Source organism: Vigna angularis, chromosome 9, assembly GCF_016808095.1.
Source record: "Vigna angularis cultivar LongXiaoDou No.4 chromosome 9, ASM1680809v1, whole genome shotgun sequence".
NCBI classification, from domain to species: Eukaryota; Viridiplantae; Streptophyta; class Magnoliopsida; order Fabales; family Fabaceae; genus Vigna; species Vigna angularis.
The window spans coordinates 17,260,567-17,286,403 of NC_068978.1; the positions used below are offsets into that span (position 1 = coordinate 17,260,567).

The 25,837-nt window shown below is 40.6% G+C and overlaps 1 protein-coding gene across 1 annotated transcript; it reads left to right on the forward strand.

Annotated features, from left to right (window-relative positions):
* The first annotated feature begins 14,470 nt into the window (after nt 1-14,470).
* On the forward strand, nt 14,471-25,311 carry LOC128193893 (uncharacterized). Its single transcript, XM_052868083.1, has 5 exons — nt 14,471-14,705; nt 20,636-22,509; nt 22,711-23,015; nt 23,280-23,874; nt 23,935-25,311. The coding sequence occupies exons 1-5, from the start codon at nt 14,471-14,473 to the stop codon at nt 25,309-25,311; spliced, it is 4,386 nt and encodes a 1,461-aa protein (XP_052724043.1).
* The last annotated feature ends 526 nt before the right edge of the window (nt 25,312-25,837 follow it).

A 25,837-nucleotide genomic window follows, 5' to 3' on the forward strand; every position in this document is an offset into this window, starting at 1 on the left:
GGATTTCTAAGGAATCAGGTTTTGAGTAATCTAGTAAGTTGATATTAGCATTTGAATGAAGAAAATGAGTTCTAATATGCATGAAAGTGAAGTAGGAGACATCTAACCCCAACATTACCATCTCATGTCATCTTTAATCTCATTCATTCACTCTTAATTTAGCTACAAAAGATCATTTTACATTCAAAGCTTTATGTTTAATTTCATTGCACTTAAATCTCACTCAATGGAATCATTCTTTAGTCTTAATTAGTTAAACAATTATACAATCGTTTACTGTCACACGAGTCTCTTGGAAAACGATACTTGATCTTACCATTTTATATTACTGGAATGATTTGTACACTTGCCAATGATGTTAACAATGACATCAAGGAAAATGTCAAGACTAGGTCCTTCTACAAAAAAAGACAAACTGCTTTCATCTCCCAAGTGGAATCGTCTAATGTGAACAAAACTCTAGAAGATGACTTTTGGGTAAAATCCATGCAAGAGGAGTTGGATTAGTTTCAGAAGAATGAAGTGTGGACACTCGTGAAGCCAGCACAAGGAAAGAATATTGTTGGAGCAAAATGGGTGTTTTGCAACAAACTAGATGAACATGGAAATATAATAAGAAACAAGGCAAGACTTGTAAGAAAAGGTTACTCTCAACAAGAAGATATTGCTTACAATGAAACTTATGCACCTGTTTCAAGGTTAGAAGCTATTAATTATAATTTTTTTTTTATCCTTTGTAGCCCTTAGAAAAATTAAACTTTACCAAATGGATGTAGAAAGTGCATTCAAATAGTGAAATCAAGGAAGAAGTGTATGTACAAAAACCTCCAAGTTTTGAATCTTCAATCAATCACAAACATGTTTTCAAATTTAACAAAGCTTTATATGGATTGAAACAAGCTTTTAGAGCTTGGTATGAACTTCTGAGATCTTTCCTTATCTAAAACAAATTTATAAGAGGAAAGGTAGACACCACATTATTTTACAAACACTTTAACTCTAACGTCATTATTGCTTGAATTTATGTTGGTGATATTATATTCGATGTGGACATTGAGAAATTAAAGGTTTGAGTGTAGAATGAAGAAATGAGCTTTGATATGTTTAAGGATTTGAAATTTCCAGTTGAAAGGAAAGATTGGTTTAAAATGGATGTGTTGGATAGAATCTGCATGAATGCAAGAAGCTCATTTTCACCATCTGATCCTCTGCAAAAAACTTTGGTGAAGAAGAAATCAGAAAAATAATTGTAGAATTTGACATATCAAAAGAGAATGATGGAGAGGCAATTCCCAAGGTTTGAAACAGCATTAACCCATCGTTGCAGCCACATTGTCCAATCGTTGGAGCAGAGCTGTAAGTACAGAAACCAGAATTATAGAAGCTACCACCTCATCTAAAATATGTTTTTCTAGGGAAAGAATGCAGTAAACTAGTTATTTCAAGTAACTCTCTCGCACTTGATGAAGATAAAAGAATGCATGAAGTGTTAAAGGCTAATGAGATAGATATAAGTTGGACTTTCACAGACTTAAAAGGCATCAGTCCATCATATTGTATGCGTAGAATCTTGATGTAGGAAAACTATAAACTTGTGGCTCAGCCACAGTAGAGGCTCAACCCAATCATGAAAGAAGTGATCAGGAAAAAAAGGGGTTAAGTTACTTGAAGCAAGTATGGTTTACCCAATCTTTGATAGTCCTTGAGTAAGTCTAGTACAATTTGTGCCAAAGAAAGGAGGGATGATAGTATTTGTAATTAGGAAAATGAATCAATTCCCTTTAGAACTATCATTGGATGGAGGATGTCCATTGATTATAGAAAACTCAATCAAGTTACAAGGAAAAACCATTTTCCACTTCCATTCATAGATTAAATGCTAGACAGATAAGCTGGTCAATAATATTGTTATTTCCTTTATGGATACTCAAGCTATAATCAAATAGTCGTGCATCCTCAAGATCAAGAAAGATGGTATTCACATGTCCTTTGGGTATCCTTGCATATAGGAAAATGCCTTTTGGATTGTGTAACGCTCTAGCTACGTTTCAAAGGTGCATGCTAGGCAACCTGAAATCCAAATGGTATGGACCATTTGTTGTCAAGGTTGTAAAACCATATAGGGCAATTGAAATTGAAGATCTTGAGACAAAATGAAGTTAAATATGTGATGGACAAAGGCTAAAGGAGTATCAAGGTGGCAATCATGGAAGATTCACCACCAAGACTTACTAGGAGCTAATGATGTTAAACAAGTGTTACTGGGAGGTAACCCATCTTTGATACTTTTTCAATAAGTTTATTTTATTTCATAACTTTATGTGTTGCTTAATTTGTTTGCATTTTTGATAATTTGTTATTACATGATTAGATTTCCTTTTATATTGATTGGATAGTGCATGCATAAGTAGAGGACATTTAGGATCATAAAAGGTTATAGAATTATGGAAAGCTTAAGAGAAACCTGATAGAGAGGGAATTTCTAAGATGAAAGAAAAATCTAACGAAGCTTACAACTCGAGAGGCGTAGTTGGAGCTCAATATGAGTTGATTTTAATGTTAATTTGACACTGATCTTGTCTTGATTATGTGAAATATCTATGTTAATTACCCCAATTTTTGTTTTGCAAAATTTTGATGACATGTTAGAGTCAAAGTTGAATTTGATAGAAAACCAAAGAAATTATGAGCACTTTATAGCAAACTGGTACAACATGTTTGCATCACTAAAATCTAGGGCTTGAGCAATGAAGAGAACTCATCTTAGAAGGTTTCCTCAAGCCCTAACCTAAGGCTCAAGCCATGAAGAATCCTTCACATAGAAGCAATCTCACAAATGTGCACCATAGAACTTCACAGCTTAAGCCATAGAGGAAACCTACCTTGGAGGAAACCTCACGGATTGAGCCATGGATGTCACCGTTGCAACAACGTTGTCAGAGTCTATAAAAACATAACTTCTACTTTGTTTTAGAGAAACCTTTTGTAGACTTTTTGTACACCTTTTAGAGGACAATTTTAGAGAACTTTTAGAGAGATTTTAGAGTGATACTTAGAGAGTGTCTTCACACCTTTCCTCTGTAATTAAAGAACATCTTTAGAGGAATAGGACATGGAGTTTCTTCTATGTTATAACTTTTCTCTATTCATTATGAAGAGGTAGATCTTGTAAGTGTTGGAGTGAGATGTTCCATGGCAACCCAACACACATTTTCGCTTTACTTCGACAAAAAAGGGATCCTTTTTTTTAACTTGTTTTGATAAATCCTTAGTATTATTTTTTTTAATCTATGTTGGTGGCATTCTTGTAATAAGGAATTCAAAATCTACCATTAGTATCCTTATTCCAAGACAATCACTTACGTTCGAATGCTCGATAACACTTACTAGTATTCAAACAACAGTTAATTTTTTTTAATTTCTTTTCATTTTTTTATTTAATAATAACAATAATAATAAATTAAAAAATAAAATTTAATATTTTAAATGAAAAATAAAATTAAAAAATTTATTTGTTTTAATTCAATAATAGATAAATATTTTTTTTTAATTAAATGTTTAATACATCATTTGATCCTTACCTTTAGGAGTTTGGTTCAAAGTGATCTACCTTTTAAAAAAGTTTAGTAAGTTCCCATATTTCGTTAAAAATGTTCAATCTGGTCCTTTTCGTTCATGCCGTTAAAAACATAACGGTGCAAATGCCACCGTGGCCAAACTTGAGTGAGTTGTGCAGTTTGATGAATACGTGGCTAAAAGAATTAAATGTAGAGAGAGAAACATAAATGGTTGTTTGAAGAATTAAATGCAGAGAGAGAGAAACGTAAATGGCTTTTAATGGTTGAAGAAATAGATATTTATGTATTGATTAGAGAGAGAATATTTCTCTGGACACTACCCAACAATGCACCAGTTTTATATACTCACCTCCAGATTCCATCCTATATCACCCTATATACTATTCCACTCAATAATAACTCAATAATGATATAATTTTCAAAACCCATAAAACTAGATATTTCACTCTTAGGATGACATCAATATAAGTAAAACAAAGAATCATTGCTTATTAACAACAAAACCGTGACCATTAGATAACCTCTGCACATCTCTTAACAATCTTTATATCTTCAAAGAAAACTCCTTTAGCTTCCCTAGACCTATTTTATAAACCCAAAATTTAAAATCTCCACAACGAAAACCTTAGCCTGTAACCCTTCACCATTCTTATAATCCACCCATGCAACCTTAGAATATCATTTGCGTACTTTACCTATCAATAAGGGACATAGCAGCACATGCACAATAACAATCTCATGCATTGGTATAAACCATATTATGATTTCCCTCCCAAGGTAGGTAAAACGAAAACCATTAAATGCCAATATCAAGAAACCCTTCTAACTCTCTGGATTCCTTTGTCTACATTATACAGGAAGAAAATATAATATTTCTCTTCATCTTACCTTGGCCCCCACATGCATTGAAACTCTTCACTTGCAAAAACAAAACATGCACTCATACCATTATGTGATGACAGTACATTACTAAACATTTATACCACTTCCATACATTTAATACCCATCAAACATTCCATGCAATTACAAAATAATAATTTATTATACCCATAAACCAATGCACTCTATTGTCATATTTCACTCATACAACATGTTAACACTTTTACATTCTTAACCTAGCCAACCCACGGCTACCCTCAAAAGATTCACGATATGCACTTATCCCTTACTACAAAACCACATGCACTGTAATCCTTCAACTCATATTCTGGGAATAACATCCCAAACTATTTTTTTTCCTTAGCAACCCACAACCTTCTAATTGGGTATACTATTTATCCATACCGTTTCTGAAGATTAACAAGTTTTAAAGGAAACGCATCATGCTCAATCAATACATCAAAAAGTTAACTCCCCTTACCTGGGTTTTCTAGTGAATTCTTTAAAGGCCCCTTGGTTCCTAGAAAATCCCGTGATTGCAACAAGGTCCCCTACACAACTCCTTGGTACTCACAGTCTTCTCTCTATTACTCACTACGCTCATGGTGGAGGACAAAAAGTGGTGGTTTCTCTCTTGCGCACTCTCTTTGTTTTGAAATATAGCTTAGGGTTGCTTCTTATTTCTCACACAAGCCATCGGAGGCCACGCATTCTTCCTCCCCTGCTGCCGTCGTCATTGAGGATACCCAGCTAGTGGGTCTCGCCGGATTCCCTCTAGTACCCACCGGGATACGTCAGTGCAATTCCTTACCGGTCTTGGTCCGATAGTGGTGGCTGTCGGGATTTGCACCTAACTTGCGTCATTTTAATTTATTTTAAATATTTGTAGAGTGCAAACTCTTCAAACGTGTCACGTATTCATCAAACTGCACAGCTCACTCAGGTTTGGCCATGGTGACATTTGCACCGTTATATTTTTAACGATGTGAGCGAAAATGACCGAATTGAACATTTTTTAACGAAATATGGGATCTTACTGAACGTTTTTAAAAGGTACGATCATTTTGAACCAAATCCCTCAAAATAGAGACCAAATAATGTATTAAACTTTAATTAAATTAACAATTTTCATATAATCAAATATATGTTACTATGTTAATTTATAAAATATTTTTTATTAAACAAAAATAAATAAACATATTAAGAAATTGAAAAAGAAAATTAAATAAAATATGTTAACCGTATTTCGAAATACGGTTAACATATTCAATTTGAATTTTTTATATGTTAATCGGTTAACATATTTTTTTAAGTTTATTTGTGTCACGTCCCATTTATTACTGTGCTGAATCACCACTCTGCTTCCATTAACGCCCGGGACACGTGTTCAGTGCCATTAACGACACGCACGTACTCTTGCATGCGACGGCCAGATGTCATTTTTGGAACGTTCCAAAACGTTAATGGAAGACGGGTGGCAGCCAATGAATGGACGAACGTCCTGCCTGGGAAGAGAAACTTAATTTCTGGAAAACTCTTTCTCTTTCTCTGCGCGATTCATCTTCTTCCCCAAGATTTCTGAATCTCAAATTCTCCACCTTCTCTCTAGAACTCTTCTCCTTCTCTCTTCCACAACTCACCATTCTCTGCTCCGTTCACGTTTCAGCACCGTGAGAATGATCCCTGCAACGTGAGCTTCATCTGGAACCGATCGGTTTTGGATTCTGAAACGGGTAAGTTCCAGACTCTTCATTGTTCTTCCTTAGCTACATGCAAGCCTCGTTCTGAATTTGCATGCACTTTCTCTGAACCGATATTAGTTTTCTGTATTTTAGCTTAAGGAGTTTTTGGGGCTGAACGTTAAGTAGTAGAAGAGTGTACTGGAATCTGGTTTTCCTTCCGTAGAACGAACGCACAATCCTGGTAAGGGAAGCTTATTGTGATTTAATTTATACTGTATGTTGTATGCATGTTCGGTATGGATTGTATGCATGAATTGTATGCTGATGTATTAGTTATGAACGATCGCTGTTACACTGAATGAATGTGGTATGCATTGGTTGATTCGTATGCTTATTGTTGCTTGGTAGGAATGATTAATGAGAATCTTATAAAGTATGGAATTTGATATTTTGATACGAGGTATAAAGTATGAACTGAAATATGATAATATGGATTCTGTAATGTATGAGATTTATGGTGGAGATAGATTATAAGATATGAATCATATGAAAAATCTGTGCAAAGTAATAGTTCTTACTTTGATAATGCGCGCTCGTCATCGAACGGTCCTCTACCGTTCGGTTTTCCCTGACAATGGTTTAGAGTAGGATTTCTTTCATTTGGAAAGGATTTGACTTAAGAACGAGCGTCCCCTTTTGAAATGCTATTTGAGCGTTCGTCCTAATAGCGCTAGGTTTATACCAAGCGTTCGTCTTAAGTAGCGCTCGGTCTTACACTGAGCGTTCGTCCTAAATTTTTCTCGGTCATCCATTGAACGTTCGTCCTAAGTGGCGCTCGGTCTCAGACCGAACGCTCGTCCATTTTCGTAAATTGTAATGAGCGAGAATAGCGCTCGTCCTGAATTTCCATAAGTGTTCGTCCTAAATTTAAATAGCGTTCGTTCAATATATTTAGTGACGTTCGTCCAAGTCTTCCGTGACGTTCGTCCAAATTATTTATTAAACGCCTACTTTCACGCTCGGTCATTGACTGGCGGTTTGTCCCCTGAATTAAATTGTGTTCGGTTTATTTTATTCAACCAAGTCGTGAGGTATCTATCCATTGGATTCGTTATAGAGTCCTTGAACTTAAATTATTCTAAGTATTTATCCCGATCGTACCAGAGTTAGTTCATTTAACTAATTCAAGAAGTCTTTCTCGGTCTCGCCCTCGACGTTCGTCCTTGTTATGAAGAGGAGTGAACGTTCATCTTTTTAAGAGAGTGGAACATAGAATGAAAATGTATTTAAGAGAATGAATTACGATGTGCGAACACCATGAGAACTGAAATTGTGATTGTGGATTTTGAACGAGCGTTCCAGGGTGGAACGACTCTTGATTGCATATTGAGATTTGTAAGTATGAACGTGGTAAGCTTAGATGGTGATCCATCCTGATATTCCATGAGTGCTCGTTCTCAAGTAGAGAGGAGTAGGTCATGTGTGGGAATGGCAGGAGGTCTAGTCCATAACTGTAACTTGGATAGAACAGACTAACCTTAGGTGGCTACTGATGATCATTCCAGTTACCCCACCTGAGTGCACGGACGCCTTAGCTACACAGGATTCATACAGTCCGGACGGTCAGTCTAGTATCAGGAATTTGGATGAAATTTATGTATGAATTGAATGTATATGTTGTGAACTTACTTGCTGGAATTGATATGTATAAAATGTATGTGTTGGTTTGAATTAAATTCAATAAGCTTACCCTGTGTCTTTTTATTATGTTGTCGTTCGTCCTTGAACCTTCGTCTTGTCTATGCGATGATCATCCGTGTGGATGTGAGCAGATGGAGAGGCGTTACTGGAAGAAACACTGGAAGAAGAAAATTTGGAGGACGCCAATCTCGTAGAAGTGGAAGTGAAGGCCGAACAGTAGAGGCGTTCGATTTTTAGTTAGATTAGTGAGTGCTGTGAGCGAGCGCACTTTTATGGTTTGTACATAGTTGGACGTTTGGTCATTGTTTTGTAAACCGTTCGTCCTTATCTTTTGTGAACGCTCGTTAAATTATGTACATTTACGACCGTTCGGCCTCTTTCGTTATTATCGCTCCCTGTGTTTTAAAACTGTTTTGAATTATTAATATATGTGATTATTCTAAGTATATAGTTGATGACTGTATAATTTTGGGATGTTACATTATTGGTATCAGAGCAGTTTTGTTCTCTTAAGGACGCTGTAGGTTATGAGTGCATTACGTTTTTGCTGTGTGCTTATTGTGTGATTGATGAGTTATTGTTTTAACTCTTAGTCATGACTAACGTTCGTTTTCTCTGGTCTAGAGAACAATGGCGCCTAGACTTCCTCCTCCCCCGCAGCCTAACGAGCCTGATGCGTCCAACAACGCTAGGTTGTTGGAGACGGTGATAGACCGCTTACAACAACAGAACACGACACTGATGGAACAAAATGCCACTCTAATGCAGCAGAATCAGAGTGCCATGCAGAGTTTGGAAGCTTCACGTGCCAACTCTGAAACTACACAAAGACAACTGATGGAGATCTTAGCAGCGACTAGGCATCATTCAGGGGCGTCTTCTTCCAACGCTGCCCCGCCTACTGCTGAATGGAGCTTGGAGAGTTTCCTCCAACACCATCCGGCTAAGTTCAGTGCGAAGGGTCTCCCAGACGAAGCGGACCAGTGGTTAAGGGACATGGAGAAGATCTTCAACGCCAAACGATACCCTGATGAAAATAGATTGGCGTACGCTGAATATTTATTGACTGGAGAAGCGAGCCATTGGTGGTCGAGCGTGAGAGTTATTGTCACAGACGCGCAACAACCGATCACCTGGGAAGTATTTAGAAACAAGTTTTATGAAGAATATTTCCCTGACAGCGTGCGGTTTGCAAAGGAGGTGGAATTTCTACAACTGGTTCAGGGGAGTATGTCCGTTTCGGAATACACCAATAAATTCAAACATCTCGTCAGATTTAATACTATGGCCACAAGTGAAGTGTGGCAGTGTAGAAAATTTGAGAACGGATTGAGAATCGATCTCAAGGTATTAATTTCCAGTCTATGTATTCGGACGTTCCCAGCCATGGTTGAGAGGGCTAAGGTACTAGAGAAAAATATGGCTGAGGCGGAACAACAGAAGAAACAACAGGCGTCAAGAGGACCAGTTCTGTGGAGACCCAATGTGAATCGGAACAGGACCCCATACGCTCGTCCAGCTCAGTTGAGTGGTTCACAAGCTATGGTAGTTGCTGGACAAGCAAATCAACAAGGGCCGGTCAGATGTTTTCAGTGCGGAGGACCTCACTTTAGATCATCATTCCCTCAGTTGGTTGGAGGGAAATATTGCACTCGTTGTAAAAGAAACGGTCACTTGGAGAACGAGTGTAATATAGGCGGACGTGCAGTGATGAGACTGCCGAACGCTGGAAGGACTCAGCAAGGAAGAGGTGGTCGAGCCCAAGCTGTGGGGCGTGTGTATGCGATCACTGGTGCAGAAGCAGCGAGCTCAGGTACGCTCGTCACTGGTACCTGCTTAGTTCATGGAAATCATTGTTGTGTGCTGTTTGATTCGGGGGCAACACACTCCTTCATCTCGAAGGCGTGCGTTGAGAAACTGGGGTTAACCGAGAGTGAGATGCAGTTCGATTTGGTGGTGTCTACCCCAGCGGCTGGAGAGGTTAGAACGTCTACCATGTGTGTTAGATGTCCTATTAAGGTAGAAGGGCGTAGATACAAGGTGAACTTAATATGTTTGCCTCTCAAAGATTTAGAAGTAATTTTGGGAATGGATTGGCTGAATACCAATCGCATTCTCATAGATTGTGGAGCTAAAGAGTTAATTTTTCCTGAGGAGTATGAAGAAGAGTTGGGTGTGACGCTCAGTCAAATTAAGGAAGATATAATGGAAGGCGCCAGTTGCTTCTTGATCATGACGCATGAAGACAGAGAGGTTACGGATAACAGTTTTGAACGTTCATCCAACAAGTACACTAAAGGACGAACGGTTGTGGACGAATTCCCGGACGTCTTCCCGGATGAGGTGCCTGGATTGCCTCCCGTTCGTGAAGTTGAGTTTACCATAGATTTGGTAACTACCGCGGCTCCTATATCCGTTCAACCATATAGAATGGCACCCGCTGAATTAGTTGAGCTTAAGAAGAAAATTGAAGAATTGATGGACAAGAGGCTCATCCGTCCAAGCGTGTCACCTTGGGGAGCGCCTGTGTTATTGGTGAAGAAGAAGGATGGCAGCTCTCGGCTATGCATTGACTATCGTCAATTGAATAAGCTGACCATCAAGAACAAATACCCACTGCCTCGCATTGACGATCTGCTGGATCAATTGCATGGAGCGAGCGTCTTCTCCAAGATAGATTTGAGATCGGGCTACCACCAAATTCGTGTTAAGGAAGGAGATATTCAGAAGGCGGCCTTTAGATCTCGAATCGGACATTATGAGTACGTAGTCATGCCGTTCGGTGTGACGAACGCTCCAGCAGTCTTCATGGACTACATGAATAGGATCTTCAGGCCGTACTTGGACAGATTTGTGGTGGTGTTCATTGACGATATTCTCATCTACTCCAAGAGTTGTGAAGAGCATGAAGAGCACTTGAGATTAGTACTTGGAGTGTTGAGAGAATATGAGTTGTACGCTAAGTTTACCAAGTGCGAATTCTGGATGAAGGAAGTGCAATTCTTGGGTCACGTCGTATCTGCTGGTGGAATTTCAGTAGACCCAGCCAAAGTATGAGCAGTCTTGGAATGGGAGAGTCCACGCTCGGTCACTAAAGTTAGGAGCTTTGTGGGACTAGCGGGCTACTATAGGCGTTTCATAGAAGGATTCTCTAAGATAGTAGCACCGTTAACACAACTGACCAGGAAGGATCACCCGTTCGTCTGGACTGATCGGTGTGAGTCTAGTTTTCAAGAGCTGAAGCGGAAGTTGACGAGCGCTCCAGTTTTGGTAATTCCGGACACTGCCAAACCATTTGAAGTTTACTGTGACGCGTCTCACCAAGGTTTGGGGTGCGTTCTTATGCAAGAGAAACGAGCAGTGGCGTACGTCTCTCGACAATTGAAGATACATGAGAGGAATTATCCAACGCACGACTTAGAGCTGGCAGCGGTCGTCTTTGCTCTGAAGATTTGGAGGCACTACTTGTATGGATCCGTTTTCCAAGTCTTTAGTGATCATAAGAGCCTTAAGTACCTCTTTGATCAAAAGGAGTTGAATATGAGGCAGCGGAGGTGGCTTGAATTCCTAAAGGATTATGATTTCGAGTTGCTTTATCACCCTGGTAAAGCGAACGTTGTGGCGGATGCTCTAAGCAGGAAAGTGGTACATGTGTCGTCCATGATGGTGCGCGAGCTGAGCTTAGTGGAGAGTTTCAGAGATCTAAGGTTACAATTTGAGTTAGAACCGAGCAGCATCAAGTGCTGTAACCTCAGAATATCTAGCGACGTATTTGATCTGATTAGAGCGAAGCAACGTGAGGATGAAGATTTGGCGCTGATCTTAAACGCGCTCGGTACAGATAAGGCTAAGCATTTCAACACCGGGACGGACGGTCTTCTACGTTATATGGATAGGACGTGCGTCCCGAATGATGGCGAGCTAAAGAGGATTATCCTGGAGGAAGGACATCACAGCCGTCTTAGCATGCACCCTGACATGACTAAGATGTATCAAGACCTCAGGAAGTCGTTTTGGTGGCCTGGGATGAAGAGTGACGTCGCTCGCTTCGTGGCGTTCTGCCTCACATGTCAACGAGCGAAAGCTGAGTACCAAAGACCGGGCGGCCTACTACAACCTTTGGAGATTCCCGAATGGAAGTGGGACAGCATTTCAATGGACTTCGTGACTCACTTGCCTCGCACGGTCAAGAATCACGATTCCATTTGGGTGATAGTGGATCGTCTTACAAAGAGTGCCCACTTCCTAGCTGTCAACTTGAAGATGTCCATGACCAACTTGGCCAAGCTCTACATCAAAGAGATCGTTCGTTTGCATGGAGTGCCGTCCAGCATCATCTCTGACCGAGACACAAGATTCACCTCTCGGTTTTGGCAGTCGTTGCAAAGCGAACTGGGCAGCAGACTCCAAATGAGTTCAGCGTACCATCCTCAGACGGACGGTCAATCCGAGAGAACAATCCAGACGCTCGAGGATTTATTAAGGACGTGCGTACTCGATCACATGGGCGTTTGGGATGAAATACTGCTGTTAGTAGAGTTCACCTACAACAACAGCTTCCAGTCCAGCATTGGAATGGCTCCCTTCGAAGCTCTTTACGGACGTAAATGCCGCACGCCACTTTGCTGGTTTCAAGAAGGAGAAAACATATTGACTGGACCAGAACTCGTTCAACAAATGACTGAAAAGGTGAAATTAATACAAGAGAGATTGAAGACGTCCAGAAGCAGGCAGAAGTCATATGCCGATAAGAGAAGACGACCGCTAGAGTTCAAAGCTGGCGATCATGTTTTTCTAAGGATGAATCCAACGACTGGAGTAGGAAGAGCGTTGAGATCAAAGAAGTTGTCTCCCAAGTTCGTGGGGCCTTATCAGATTTTGAGAAGGATTGGACCTGTTGCTTACGAACTAGCCTTGCCTCCACAATTATCCAACCTTCATCCGGTGTTTCACGTCTCCCAACTCAGAAAGTACGTGTCTGATCCCTCGCACATATTGGAGCTGGAGGACGTTCGTCTTTGACAAGACCGAACGCTGGAGATGAAGCCGGTTCGCGTTGAAGACGTTCGCACTAAGTTATACAAAGGGAAGGAGGTTTGACTGGTAAAAGTGATATGGGACGACAAGACTGGAGACTCTACGTGGGAAGTTGAGGATGCCATGAGAGACTTATACCCTCATCTATTTCCTGGTAAGATTTAATTTTCGAGGACGAAAATTTGTGTAGTTAGGGGGATTGTCACATCCCATTTATTACTGTGCTGAATCACCACTCTGCTTCCATTAACGCCCGGGACACGTGTTCAGTGCCATTAACGACACGCACGTACTCTTGCATGCGACGGCCAGATGTCATTTTTGGAACGTTCCAAAACGTTAATGGAAGACGGGTGGCAGCCAATGAATGGACGAACTTCCTGCCTCGGAAGAGAAACTTAATTTCTGGAAAACTCTCCCTCTTTCTCTACGCGATTCATCTTCTTCCCCAAGATTTCTGAATCTCAAATTCTCCACCTTCTCTCTAGAACTCTTCTCCTTCTCTCTTCCACAACTCACCATTCTCTGCTCCGTTCACGTTTCAGCACCATGAGAACGATCCCTGCAACGTGAGCTTCATCTGGAACCGATCGGTTTTGGATTCTGAAACGGGTAAGTTCCAGACTCTTCATTGTTCTTCCTTAGCTACATGCAAGCCTTGTTCTGAATTTGCATGCACTTTCCCTGAACCGATATTAGTTTTCTGTATTTTAGCTTAAGGAGTTTTTGGGGCTGAACGTTAAGTAGTAGAAGAGTGTACTGGAATCTGGTTTTCCTTCCGTAGAACGAACGCACAATCCTGGTAAGGGAAGCTTATTGTGATTTAATTTATACTGTATGTTGTATGCATGTTCGGTATGGATTGTATGCATGAATTGTATGCTGATGTATTAGTTATGAACGATCGCTGTTACACTGAATGAATGTGGTATGCATTGGTTGATTCGTATGCTTATTGTTGCTTGGTAGGAATGATTAATGAGAATCTTATAAAGTACGGAATTTGATATTTTGATACGAGGTATAAAGTATGAACTGAAATATGATAATATGGATTCTGTAATGTATGAGATTTATGGTGGAGATAGATTATAAGATATGAATCATATGAAAAATCTGTGCAAAGTAATAGTTCTTACTTTGATAATGCGCGCTCGTCATCGAACGGTCCTCTACCGTTCGGTTTTCCCTGACAATGGTTTAGAGTAGGATTTCTTTCATTTGGAAAGGATTCGACTTAAGAACGAGCGTCCCCTTTTGAAATGCTATTTGAGCGTTCGTCCTAATAGCGCTAGGTTTATACCAAGCGTTCGTCTTAAGTAGCGCTCGGTCTTACACTGAGCGTTCGTCCTAAATTATGCTCGGTCATCCATTGAACGTTCGTCCTAAGTGGCGCTCGGTCTCAGACCGAACGCTCGTCCATTTCCGTAAATTGTAATGAGCGAGAATAGCGCTCGTCCTGAATTTCCATAAGTGTTCGTCCTAAATTTAAATAGCGTTCGTTCAATATATTTAGTGACGTTCGTCCAAGTCTTCGGTGACGTTCGTCCAAATTATTTATTAAACGCCTAGTTGTCCAAGTGTGAGTTTTGGATGGAAGAGGTTCCTTTTCTTGGACATGTGATTTCGGCTGGAGGAATTGTTGTTGATCCCGCTAAGGTGCAAGCAGTACTTCAGTGGGAGAGACCTAAGACGGTTACAGACGAGTGTTGCATTTGGAGGAGTGGAAGAGTGGCTGCAAGTTCTCGGAAAGAGGAGAAGTGGAGAACTTTTGAAGTTGGAAGGAGATCAAACCCTTTGGAGATAAATTCAAAGAAGTCTTCAAGAGGTAAGGGGAGCTAGATCTTTTGTTTAATTGATGATATATGTTGTATTTGATGCAAATCTGGGAAGAATGGGATGAATATTTGGGTTCTGGTTTCGTTTCTGGGTTTCTGCAAATTCTGAAATTCTGCAGGCGCGTTCGTCCAATTTGGCTTCAAATTGGACGTTCGTCCAAATTATCGAGCATTCGTCCAATTTGGTTTCAAATTGGACGTTCGTCCACAATAGCTAGGAACGTTTGTCCATTTATGGTTTTCAGTTAGCGTTCGTCCAATTTGTAAGAATTGGACGTTCATCCAAGGAAGAGGCCTGCTGAGCGTTCGCGTTCGTTCGTCTTAGTATGGGACACTCGTCCAAACAGTGTTTGTCGAGCGTTCGTCCTCCCACTGAGTGAGCGTTCGTCCTTCCCAGCGAGCGTTCGTTCCAGTGAGCCTTCGTCCAAGTGAGCGTTCGTCCAGCGAGCGTTCGTCCAGTGAGCGTTCGTCCTAGAGCGTTCGTCCTTCCCAGCGAGCGTTCGTTCAAGTGAGCCTTCGTCCAAGTGAGCGTTCGTCCAGCGAGCGTTCGTCCAGTGAGCGTTCGTCCTAGAGCATTCGTCCAGTGAGCGTTCGTCCTTAGATACATGTTGAGCGTTCGTTCAAATAGTTGAGCGTTCGTCCAAATAGTTGAGCGTTCGTTCAGTGAGCGTTCGGCCATTGAGCGTTCGTCGAGTGAGCGTTCGTTCTAAATATTGAAGTGAGCGTTCGTCCTTAACACAGTGATTTGAGCGTTCGTCCTGGATATAGAAGTGAGCGTTCGTCCTTAAAACATTGAGTGAGCGTTCGTCCAATAGTATGTAGTGAATAGTACTTGTCCAAATAGTATTTTACAAATATGTTGAATTTTAAGTTCCTTTGCTTTTGGATTGAATTATGTACCAATGTTTGGAATATTATCTATGACATGAAATATGTGAATGTATGAAATATGTCGGATTTGTTGTGTTAATATGGCGGTTGATAACAGTTGAAAAACTGTTATTTTCATGCTTAAAATTGATACTAAAAGCAACCTTTAGACTTAGAAACTAGCTTGAAATCAATGCTTTTATCTATATTTTCAGAAATAAGAGAGCTGGACAGATTTATGCTTGATTTGAGTGTTTTTGTGCAGGTTTTGAGGTGAATTTAGTGAAAGAAGTAAAGAAGGAGAGAAGTGGAATTATAAAAGGAAGCAAAGAGTGCAAAAAGAGAAGTCGAAGGCACCGCTCAGCGGCATTTTACCGCTGAGCGGCACTCAGGAGGTTGCGGGAGTCACGTTGAGGGGCAAAATGGCCGCTGAGGGGAAGAAACGTGACGCGCACTCACCGCTGAGCGGCACTTTTTGGGCTTGGGCTTTTGTAATCTTTTGTAACTCTAGAATAGTATATAAGGACTTGCACGTCCTAGGGTTAGGTATCTTTGGCAGAAACGAGGCAAACACTCTCTCTTCCACCCCTTTGAAGGAGGATCTTGGATGCTCAGGCTACCTCTTCACCTTTTCAGGGTTTATTCTTTCATACTTTCATTGTAATTCATCTAGGTTCACCATGAATATGGTGAACTAAACCTTGTATGTTTGTTGGGGAATCAATGTAATCTCTTGAAGCTCTCATATATGGAATTTATGCTTGCATCTTAATCTAAGACTTATGCTTTCATTCATCATTGGTTAGGGTTTTTCCTCTTTGCTCAATGCTTGCATTGTTTAACTCATTCTATTGCATGATTATTGGTTTTGTCGATACGGACACGTACGGGGAAGTCTAGATCCGGGGAATTTCTCCCAATGTTATATTGGTTGTCGTTAAGCTCCTGCACTTATGAACTAATCATTAGGAATGCTAGGAATTGTATGAACTATTTGATTAGGGAGAAGCCATCTAGAATGGTACTTTAGAGAGTGGCATTAACAATGATGATTTGAATGTTGAATTCCTAAAATGTATGAGAGTGGATGAGATGAAATTGACCCCCAACAACATATTCATTCATATATTCCTTTGAAAGTGTTTATCTTTTGTCTTTGCCATTGATCAAACTTCATGCATACATGTTTAGTTTTTCGTCTTGCATATAAACTCCAAATATTTCGTTTGTAAGTCTTAGCTAATCAACAAATCACATAACTAAACTAGGCCGTGAGTCCTTTGGGAAGAACGATACTTGGTCTTACCAAGTTTATTACTTGAACGATTCGGTCATACTTGCCGATTGTGAAACAAGTTTGTGACATCATATTTTTGCGCCGTTGCCGGGGACTCGTGGTTTAACTGGTTAATTTGTGTGATTATTGATTATCTTTGACTTTTTGAATTTCTGTTTTTATTTTTTCTGTTTTTATTTTATTTTATTTTATTTTATTTGATTAGGTTAGATTAGATTTTATTTTATTTTATCTTTTAGATTAGGTTAGATTTTATTTTTTTAGATTAGATTTTATTTTATCTTTTAGATTAGGTTAGATTTTATTTTTTTTTTAAATTAGGTTTTATTTGATTCTATCTTCTAAATTATTTTATTCTCTGAATCTTATATCTTCTTTTATATCTTTTTGTGCTAACAATTGTTTTTAGGGTTTTGTGCCTAATGTCTGCAGAATGCAATTTGGTCAAGAATTTAACTATATGAGCACTCAATTCTACCAAAGTAATCTCAACCACTGGTGGGAACCTCACTCAAGCATGGATCAAAGCCAAAAATGGCAGCAACAAAGCTTTAAAATCAACAAAGGGAAGCAAGAGATCTCCTCATTTAGACAAGGCATGGAAGAATCACTGGGGCATGCATGGGACAGGTATAAATGCCTATTACGAAAGACTCCCACGCATGGATTTAACGAAGGAGAAGTAGTCCTAATCTTCCTTGGAGGTCTTGGTTCACAAACCATGATGATGCTTAACGCCTCAGCTGGAGGCAATATCAAATGGAAGACTCCAGAGGAAGCCACAGAAATAATTGAGAATATGACTACTAATGATAATAAGTGGAACAGTGAAAGAGGAGCTCCTATTCAACAAAAAGGAGTTCTACAGTTGCAATCCAATGATGCCTTGATAGCTCAGAACAAGTTAATGACTCAACAATTGGAGAATCTCTCAAAGATACTTGAACAATTGCCACAAGAGTTAAAGACTGTTGCACAGGTACAATCCCAATTATGCGAATTGTGTGGAGGTGACCATATCAATGGTCAATGTGCCTTTCCAGTTGAAGCCGTAGAGGATGTAAACTACATGACCAATCAGTACCGTCAAGGGAGCTACAATCAAGGGTGGAAACCACACCCAAGTATTGGTCAGGAACAAAGTGGGCAAGCTGGACAAACTGGGCAATTTAACAAGCAACAGCAACAAACCTCTCTATCAGAAAGTTTGTAGGACACCCTTCAACGATTTTTGAAAAGTTCCGACTCTACTCAGAAAAGCATCGAAGAATCATGTAAAAGGATGGAGATGCACTTTCGTTACATTAGTCAGAGATTGGATGATGAGGTTAATACTGAAGTTAACCTTAAGGAGGAAGGGCAAACCAATGTCACTGAAAGTGACAAGATTCTTGATGAGAAAAAAATAGAGGGAGATGCGGAAAAGATAGAGAGAAAAGAGAAAGAAGAGTTGAGTGAGAAAAATAAAGATGAAGAAAAAGAGAAAGAAGTGGTTGAGAGAGAAGAGAGAAAGAAGATTTGTGTGAAAATAAAGAAGTTGAAAAGAAAAAGAAAAGGGAAGAAAAAAATAAAAGAAAAGAAAAAGAGAAATTTTAGGGAGAGAAAAAGGAAGAAAAAGAAGATGAGAGGAAAGAAGAAGAAATCATATGAAAAATCCCATCCTCATCTAAAGAAGAATCATGGGAAGGAAAAGAAATTCAAGTGCTTTATGGAAATCTTCAAGAAATTGGAGATTAAAGTTCCTATGATTGAGACACTGCAACAGGTTCCTGGTTTGATCAAATTTCTGAAGAGGTTCAGTAGAAAGAAGAAAAAGAAGAAGGAACTTGAGCTTGGGTCAAGCTAATGACGTTAAAAGAGCGCTTGCTGGGAGGCAACCCAGTGATTGATAAATTTTTGATTTTATTTTGGTTTTGTAATTTTTAAGTTGTGGACTTTATTTTGTAACTATTTTGGTGGAGATAGCATCTACTGAAGGATGCTAGGTGGTTAAGTATCTACTGAAGGATACCATGTTGTAACACCTACTGATGGGTGCTGGTAAGTTTGAAACACCTACTGATGGGTGTTGGTGGATTTTGGGTCAGGCTCGTGACGTTAAACAAGCGCTACCTGGGAGGCAACCCAGTTGATTGATTGTTTTTGTTTGTTTATTTTTAGTTAGGATTTGCATAAGCATTTTTAACATTGAATTGCAGGGAACCCATGAGGGACATGTAGGGAAGGCACGTAGGTCAAGAAAAGAAGGAGGGGAGCACTTCACGAAAGTGCCGCTGAGCGGCAATTACCGCTGAGCGGTACTATCGCAGATGGGCTTAAGTTCCCCTTAGCGGGACCCTAGCCCATTAGGTTATTTTTATACCCCAATCTGCGTTTTAGGGTTTATTTTCTGGCTTCTCTCTGCACAAACACTTCCACACACATTCTCTTAGGTTTTCCACATTTTTTTCACTCATCCCTCTTTAGAAAATCTCCCTTCCACTCACTTGCTCACTAGTTTTCCATCTAAGTTTGGGGTTGGGAGAGAGCATCATTGAAGGGGCTAATTTCTTCATTATGGTTTACTAATGCTTAACAATGTATCTTTTGGTTTTGTGAATTATGTTTGATGCAGGGATGGCCTCCTCATCGGGCAAAAAGAATCAAGACTAAAAAGATCCAAGAAGAAGGAAGATACAAAGGACAGCTCAGACTGATGAGGAGCTGAGATAGCATTTACTGATGAATGCTATCATATGATTATGCTTTTGCGGTTTAAGTTTTCTGAACTTATTTGTTTTTATTTTTAGATTAGGGTTTGATGTACTCTATTGAAAACCTGGTTTTGTGTGATGGTTTGCTATTAACTGTGATTGTTTGATAAGTAATGCTTGATGATCCTTATTGATTGATTGATGTTGATATGATGTGCACATTAAATGCTTATACAGGTGATTCACAAGCTTTGTGAACAAATGCAGGATATCATGATTGTGATTGTGAAATTAAGCAGGATGTGTATGTCAAATGTGAATGAGCTTATATGTGAGGTTTTGAGCTCCAGAGTTTTTGATATGATTGAATGCTATTACTTTGAAAGCATGAATGATTTTGCCCAGGTTTTCTATGATTGAATCAATTGCTTGTTTTGCATCATATGATCAAGGCCGTGTTGTTAAAAACCCTTTTTATTGGCCAAATACATAAAATTAGCCCACTAAAAGAGAACACTTTGTGTTCTATCCTTTGAACCCTGGAGTGTATCTTTCTATGACTTTTGTATGTCGTATGAGTGGGTGAATGATGATTTAATGAGTATGCCCTAATTGTTATTTTATATGAATCTAAGTATGATAACATGAATTAATTGTGCTTTATGTATAACATGCTTTTTATCTCTAGCTCACCCTTGCATTGTTTGTGTTGTGTGCCAATTTGGATATGTTATTTGGCGATGATCATCCACTTGGATGGAAGCAGATGGCGGGGAGGATACCTTGGGAGCAGCTCTTGATGGAGACGGCAGTGCTGCAACCTAGCATTACTAATTCTTATTTCGTGAACTCGTTTAATTACATTTGTGTGTATTTTAAGTTTTAAATTTTCCGTGATTTCCATGGGAGATTCCAATAATCGTATTGTCAATTTCCGCACTATTCTGAGGATGGCTGTAATCCTTAATTACTCTTGACTGCTTTCCTGTATTATGCATGATGACGTCTTTATTATATATGCATGATGTATATATTTGAGATGTCACATTGATGGTATCAGAGCAGTTTCTGTCCTTAGAGGATCCTGTAGGGTATGTGTGTGCCGTGCTTGTGCTTTGTACTCTTAGCCTTATGGGATGGTTGTCCTTGTTTCCTTGGGTTGGACTAATGGTATTTTCTCTGTATGAGCAGAAAATGGCATCTAGATCACCTTCTCCTCCTCCTTATCAACCGGAGCCCTATGAGAACACCACAAGACTTGAGGCTGTACTTGAGGCTATGCAACTTCAGAATGCTGCATTGGTGGGACAAAACACCATCGCTCTTCAGAACCTAGAAGCTGCAAGAGTATCAGCTGAAGACACTCAAAGGTATCTCATGGAAATGATGGCTAATGGAAGACCTTCTCCGGGTGCTTCTTCCTCTGTTACCGTTCCAGTTCAGGAGTGGAGTTTGGAGAGTTTTCTCCAACATCATCCCGCCAAGTTTAGTGGCAAGTGTAGTTCTGATGAGGCCGATCATTGGTTCCAAGATATGGAGCGAATCTATGAAGCCAAAGGATGTCCGGATGAGAAGAAGCTGGCCTACACCCAGTACTTGCTGACAGGAGAAGCTGGACATTGGTGGAACAGTGTGAAGACGATCTTGGAGAGGAACGAGACTCCTATCACTTGGGAGTTGTTCAGAACTAAATTCTACACTGAATACTTCCCAGATAGTGTCAGGTATGCTAAAGAGGTAGAGTTTCTTGAGTTGACTCAGGGCAACAGATCAATACCGGAGTATGCAGATCGTTTTAAACACATGCTTCGCTTCACCACCATGTCAATAAATGAAGAATGGCAGTGTCGCAAGTTTGAGAATGGCTTGAGGAAGGATATAAAGTTACTGGTGAAAGGATTGCACATCAGAGAATTCTCCGCATTGGTAGAGATGGCCCGTGATATGGAAAAGACTAAGGGAGAACCAGAAGGACCTCAGAGACAACCAAGCCAACCACTTAGGGTTGGTGGACCTGTGATACCCCGAGGAGACTCCAGTTCTAGAAGGACCCCTTTCTCTAGACCTTCTTCCTTCAGGTCCAGGAGTTCATCCTCGCAGTCATCGGGGCAATCCAGGTTTGCCAGTTCCGTTAGATGCTTCAAGTGTGGTGGACCACACCTCCAGATGTCTTGCCCTCAGTTAGAAGGGTACAGGAGGTGTAATATCTGCAGGCAAGAGGGACACTATGCCAGAGACTGTCCTACTACTAGGAGGGTAGGACCACAACCACGCCAGGCTGACAGATCTATTCAGAGGAGTGGACACAGACCTCAGGCAACCGGGAGAGTCTATGCGTTGACTGGGGCTGAGGCAACCAGTGCAGGTAATTTAATTGTCAGCAGTTGTTTGTTATTTGGAGCCTCGTGTGTGACGTTGTTTGACTCGGGAGCGACACATTCTTTTGTGTCTAAGGCTTGTGTGGAGAGGCTTGGTTTAGTTGTCAGAGAGCTTCCGTGTGATCTGGTGGTGTCTACACCAGCAACTGGGTTAGTTAGAACATCTAATGTGTGCTCTAGATGTTCTATCGAGGTAGAGGGGCGCAGGTTCATAGTGAACCTTATTTGCTTACCTCTGCAGGGGCTAGAGGTAATTCTGGGAATGGATTGGTTAGCAGCCAATCGTATTCTTTTAGATTGCGGTGGTAAGAAGTTAATATTTCCCAAAGAAGATGAAGACTTGTCGTTATCACTCGGCGCATTGAAGCAAGACATCTTCGAGGGTGCCAGTTGTTTCCTAATCATGTTCCATGAGGATGAGACTCCCAATGTAAACTTTTCAGCTCTTGTGAACCAGAGTGTAGACCTTCTGGTTGTGAATGACTTCATGGATGTTTTCCCTGAAGAAGTTCCTGGTTTACCTCCTCCGCGAGAAGTGGAGTTCTCTATCGATCTTGTCTCAGGAGTAGGACCAGTATCCATAGCCCCTTATCGGATGGCTCCAGCTGAGCTGGCTGAGTTAAAGAAGCAGATTGAAGAGCTGTTAGAGAAACAATTTATCCGGCCGAGTGCTTCGCCGTGGGGTGCACCAGTGTTGCTAGTAAAGAAGAAGGATGGTAGCTCAAGGTTGTGCGTTGACTATCGACAGCTGAATAAGTTGACGGTCAAGAACAAGTATCCATTGCCAAGGATCGATGATCTGATGGATCAATTGCACGGAGCTACGGTATTCTCCAAGATTGATTTGAGGTCGGGTTACCATCAAATTTTAGTGAAAGCCGATGATGTGCAGAAGACGGCATTCAGGTCCAGGTATGGCCACTATGAGTATGTAGTTATGCCTTTTGGTGTGACTAATGCTCCAGCCATTTTCATGGACTATATGAATCGAATTTTCAGACCCTTCTTGGACAAGTTTGTGGTGGTGTTTGTAGATGACATCCTGGTTTATTCTAAAACTCGGGAAGAACATGAAGATCACCTTAGGGCAGTGCTGGAAGTGCTGAGAGAAAGAAAATTGTACGCCAAGTTGTCCAAGTGTGAGTTTTGGATGGAAGAGGTTCCTTTTCTTGGACATGTGATTTCGGCTGGAGGAATTGCTGTTGATCCCGCTAAGGTGCAAGCAGTACTTCAGTGGGAGAGACCTAAGACGGTTACAGAAATCAGGAGCTTTGTGGGTTTAGCAGGCTACTATCGCCGTTTTATTGTGAATTTTTCCCGGATTGTGGCGCCGTTGACACAACTGACTAGGAAGGATCAACCTTTTGTTTGGACAGATCGTTGCGAGACTAGCTTTCTAGAGCTAAAGAACAGATTGACTAGTGCACCAGTTTTGGTTATCCCTGACACAGGTAAACCTTTTGAAGTTTTCTGTGATGCCTCTCATCAGGGATTAGGGTGTGTACTGATGCAGGAGAAGAAAGTAGTGGCGTATGCATCAAGACAACTCAAGGTTCATAAGAAGAATTACCCCACTCATGACTTGGAGTTAGCAGCTGTAGTTTTTGCTTTGAAGATTTGGAGACACTACCTGTATGGTGCGCAATTTCAGGTGTTTAGTGATCATAAGAGCATGAGATATCTCTTTGATCAGAAGGAGCTTAACATGAGACAAAGGAGATGGATGGAGTTCCTTAAGGACTATGACTTTGATCTTTTATACCATCCTGGGAAAGCCAATGTAGTGGCAGATGCATTGAGCAGAAAGGCAGTACATATTTCCTCATTGATGATCAGAGAATTAGAACTGGTAACAAGCTTCAGAGATTTGAGGTTGCAAGTAGAATTTGAAGATGACAGCATCAGATGCAGTAATTTGGTGGTATCCAATGACTTGTTGAAACATGTTAAAGAAGAGTAGTCAAAGGATATTGAACTCCAGACGTCAGCTAGTTTGATTGGAACTGATCAAGGTAAAGATTTTGCCTTGGGGGTCGACGGTATTTTGAGATTCAAAGGCAGGGTATGTATCCCTAGCAGCTCAGGATTAAAGAAGTTAATCATGGAAGAAGGTCACAAAAGCCGTTTTAGCATGCATCCAGGCATGACAAAGATGTACCAAGACCTCAAGAAGTCCTTCTGGTGGTCGGGTATGAAGAGGGACGTGGCACAGTTTTCGGCTTCTTGCTTGACTTGTCAAAAGGCAAAAGTGGAACATCAAAGACCTGGAGGTTTGTTGCAACCGTTAGAGATTCCCGAATGGAAATGGGATAGCATCACGATGGACTTTGTTACCCATTTGCCACGCACTATTCGAAAACATGACGCAATATGGGTAATAGTGGACCGATTGACCAAGAGTGCTCACTTCTTGGCAATTGATTTGAGAATGTCTATGACAAAGTTGGCACAACTATATGTTAAGGAGATAGTAAGGTTGCATGGAGTGCCTTCGAGTATTGTATCAGATAGAGACCCGAGGTTCACATCCAGGTTTTGGCAAACCCTTCAGAGTGAAATGGGAAGTAGACTACAGATGAGCTCGGCCTATCATCCCCAAACAGATGGCCAGTCCGAGCGGACAATCCAATCGCTTGAAGATTTGTTGAGGACTTGTATTTTGGACCACCTAGGAGTATGGGATGAGATATTACCACTGGTTGAGTTCACTTATAATAACAGTTATCATGCCAGTATTGGTATGGCTCCGTTTGAAGCCCTGTATGGAAGACGCTGCAGAACACCTCTCTGCTGGTTTCAGGATGGAGAAGCAATTTTGACAGGACTAGAAATAGTTCAGCAGACTACAGAGAAGGTAAAACTTATACAAGAAAGGATGCGAGCATCACAGAATAGGCAGAAGTGCTATGCTGATCTGAGGCGCCGGCCGTTAGAATTTGCAGTTGGGGATCATGTATTCCTCCGAGTGACTCCGACTACCGGTGTAGGGAGAGCAATTCGGGTTAGGAAGTTATCTCCTAAGTATCTTGGCCCCTATCAGATCCTACGACGTTTAGGGTCGGTAGCTTATGAGATAGCCATGCCACCCCAGTTAGCAAACTTGCATCCGGTATTCCATGTATCCCAGCTCAGAAAATATGTGTCTGATTCTTCTCATATACTTGAAGCGGAAAATGTGCAAGTCAGAGAGGATATGTCGGTAGAAGTGCAACCTGTGAGGATTGAAGAGAGCCAAAATAAACAACTTAGAGGGAGAACTGTCAAACTCGTCAAGGTCATCTGGAATGGTAGAATAGGCGACTCCACATGGGAATTGGAGGATGAGATGAGAGAAACATACCCCCACTTATTTCAATAAACGCAATTTTCGAGGACGAAAATTTTTGTTGTTGGGGAGAATGTAAGGAATCGTACTTTAAAAAAAAAAAAAAAAAAAAGACAAAACAAAGGGGGGAAGGAAGGAACGTTGGCCACAAGGAGACAGCCAACGTTGCTTCCCCATAGAAAGGAAAAATGGGAGGCTTGTGGGAGATAAAAAGGGAGTATGGGTTCTGCGCTTGGGGTGGAAATCATTCCTGCAAAACTGAGAGAACGTGAGGTGGAGAGCTGCTGAAGTGCAAGGAGGCTTTGGTGCTGCATCTGGAGGAGTGGAAGAGTGGCTGCAAGTTCTCGGAAAGAGGAGAAGTGGAGAACTTTTGAAGTTGGAAGGAGATCAAACCCTTTGGAGATAAATTCAAAGAAGTCTTCAAGAGGTAAGGGGAGCTAGATCTTTTGTTTAATTGATGATATATGTTGTATTTGATGCAAATCTGGGAAGAATGGGATGAATATTTGGGTTCTGGTTTCGTTTCTGGGTTTCTGCAAATTCTGAAATTCTGCAGGCG

Excerpts from the sequence above, each read along its gene's own strand:
- LOC128193893 (XM_052868083.1), top strand. The coding sequence starts at position 14,471 with ATGGAAGAGGTTCCTTTTCTTGGACATGTGATTTCGGCTGGAGGAATT. Across the intron at positions 14,706-20,635 it reads TTCAAAGAAGTCTTCAAGAG|AGCAGTTTCTGTCCTTAGAG; the intron begins GTAAGGGGAGCT and ends TGATGGTATCAG. Across the intron at positions 22,510-22,710 it reads TGGAGTTCTCTATCGATCTT|TTGACGGTCAAGAACAAGTA; the intron begins GTCTCAGGAGTA and ends CAGCTGAATAAG.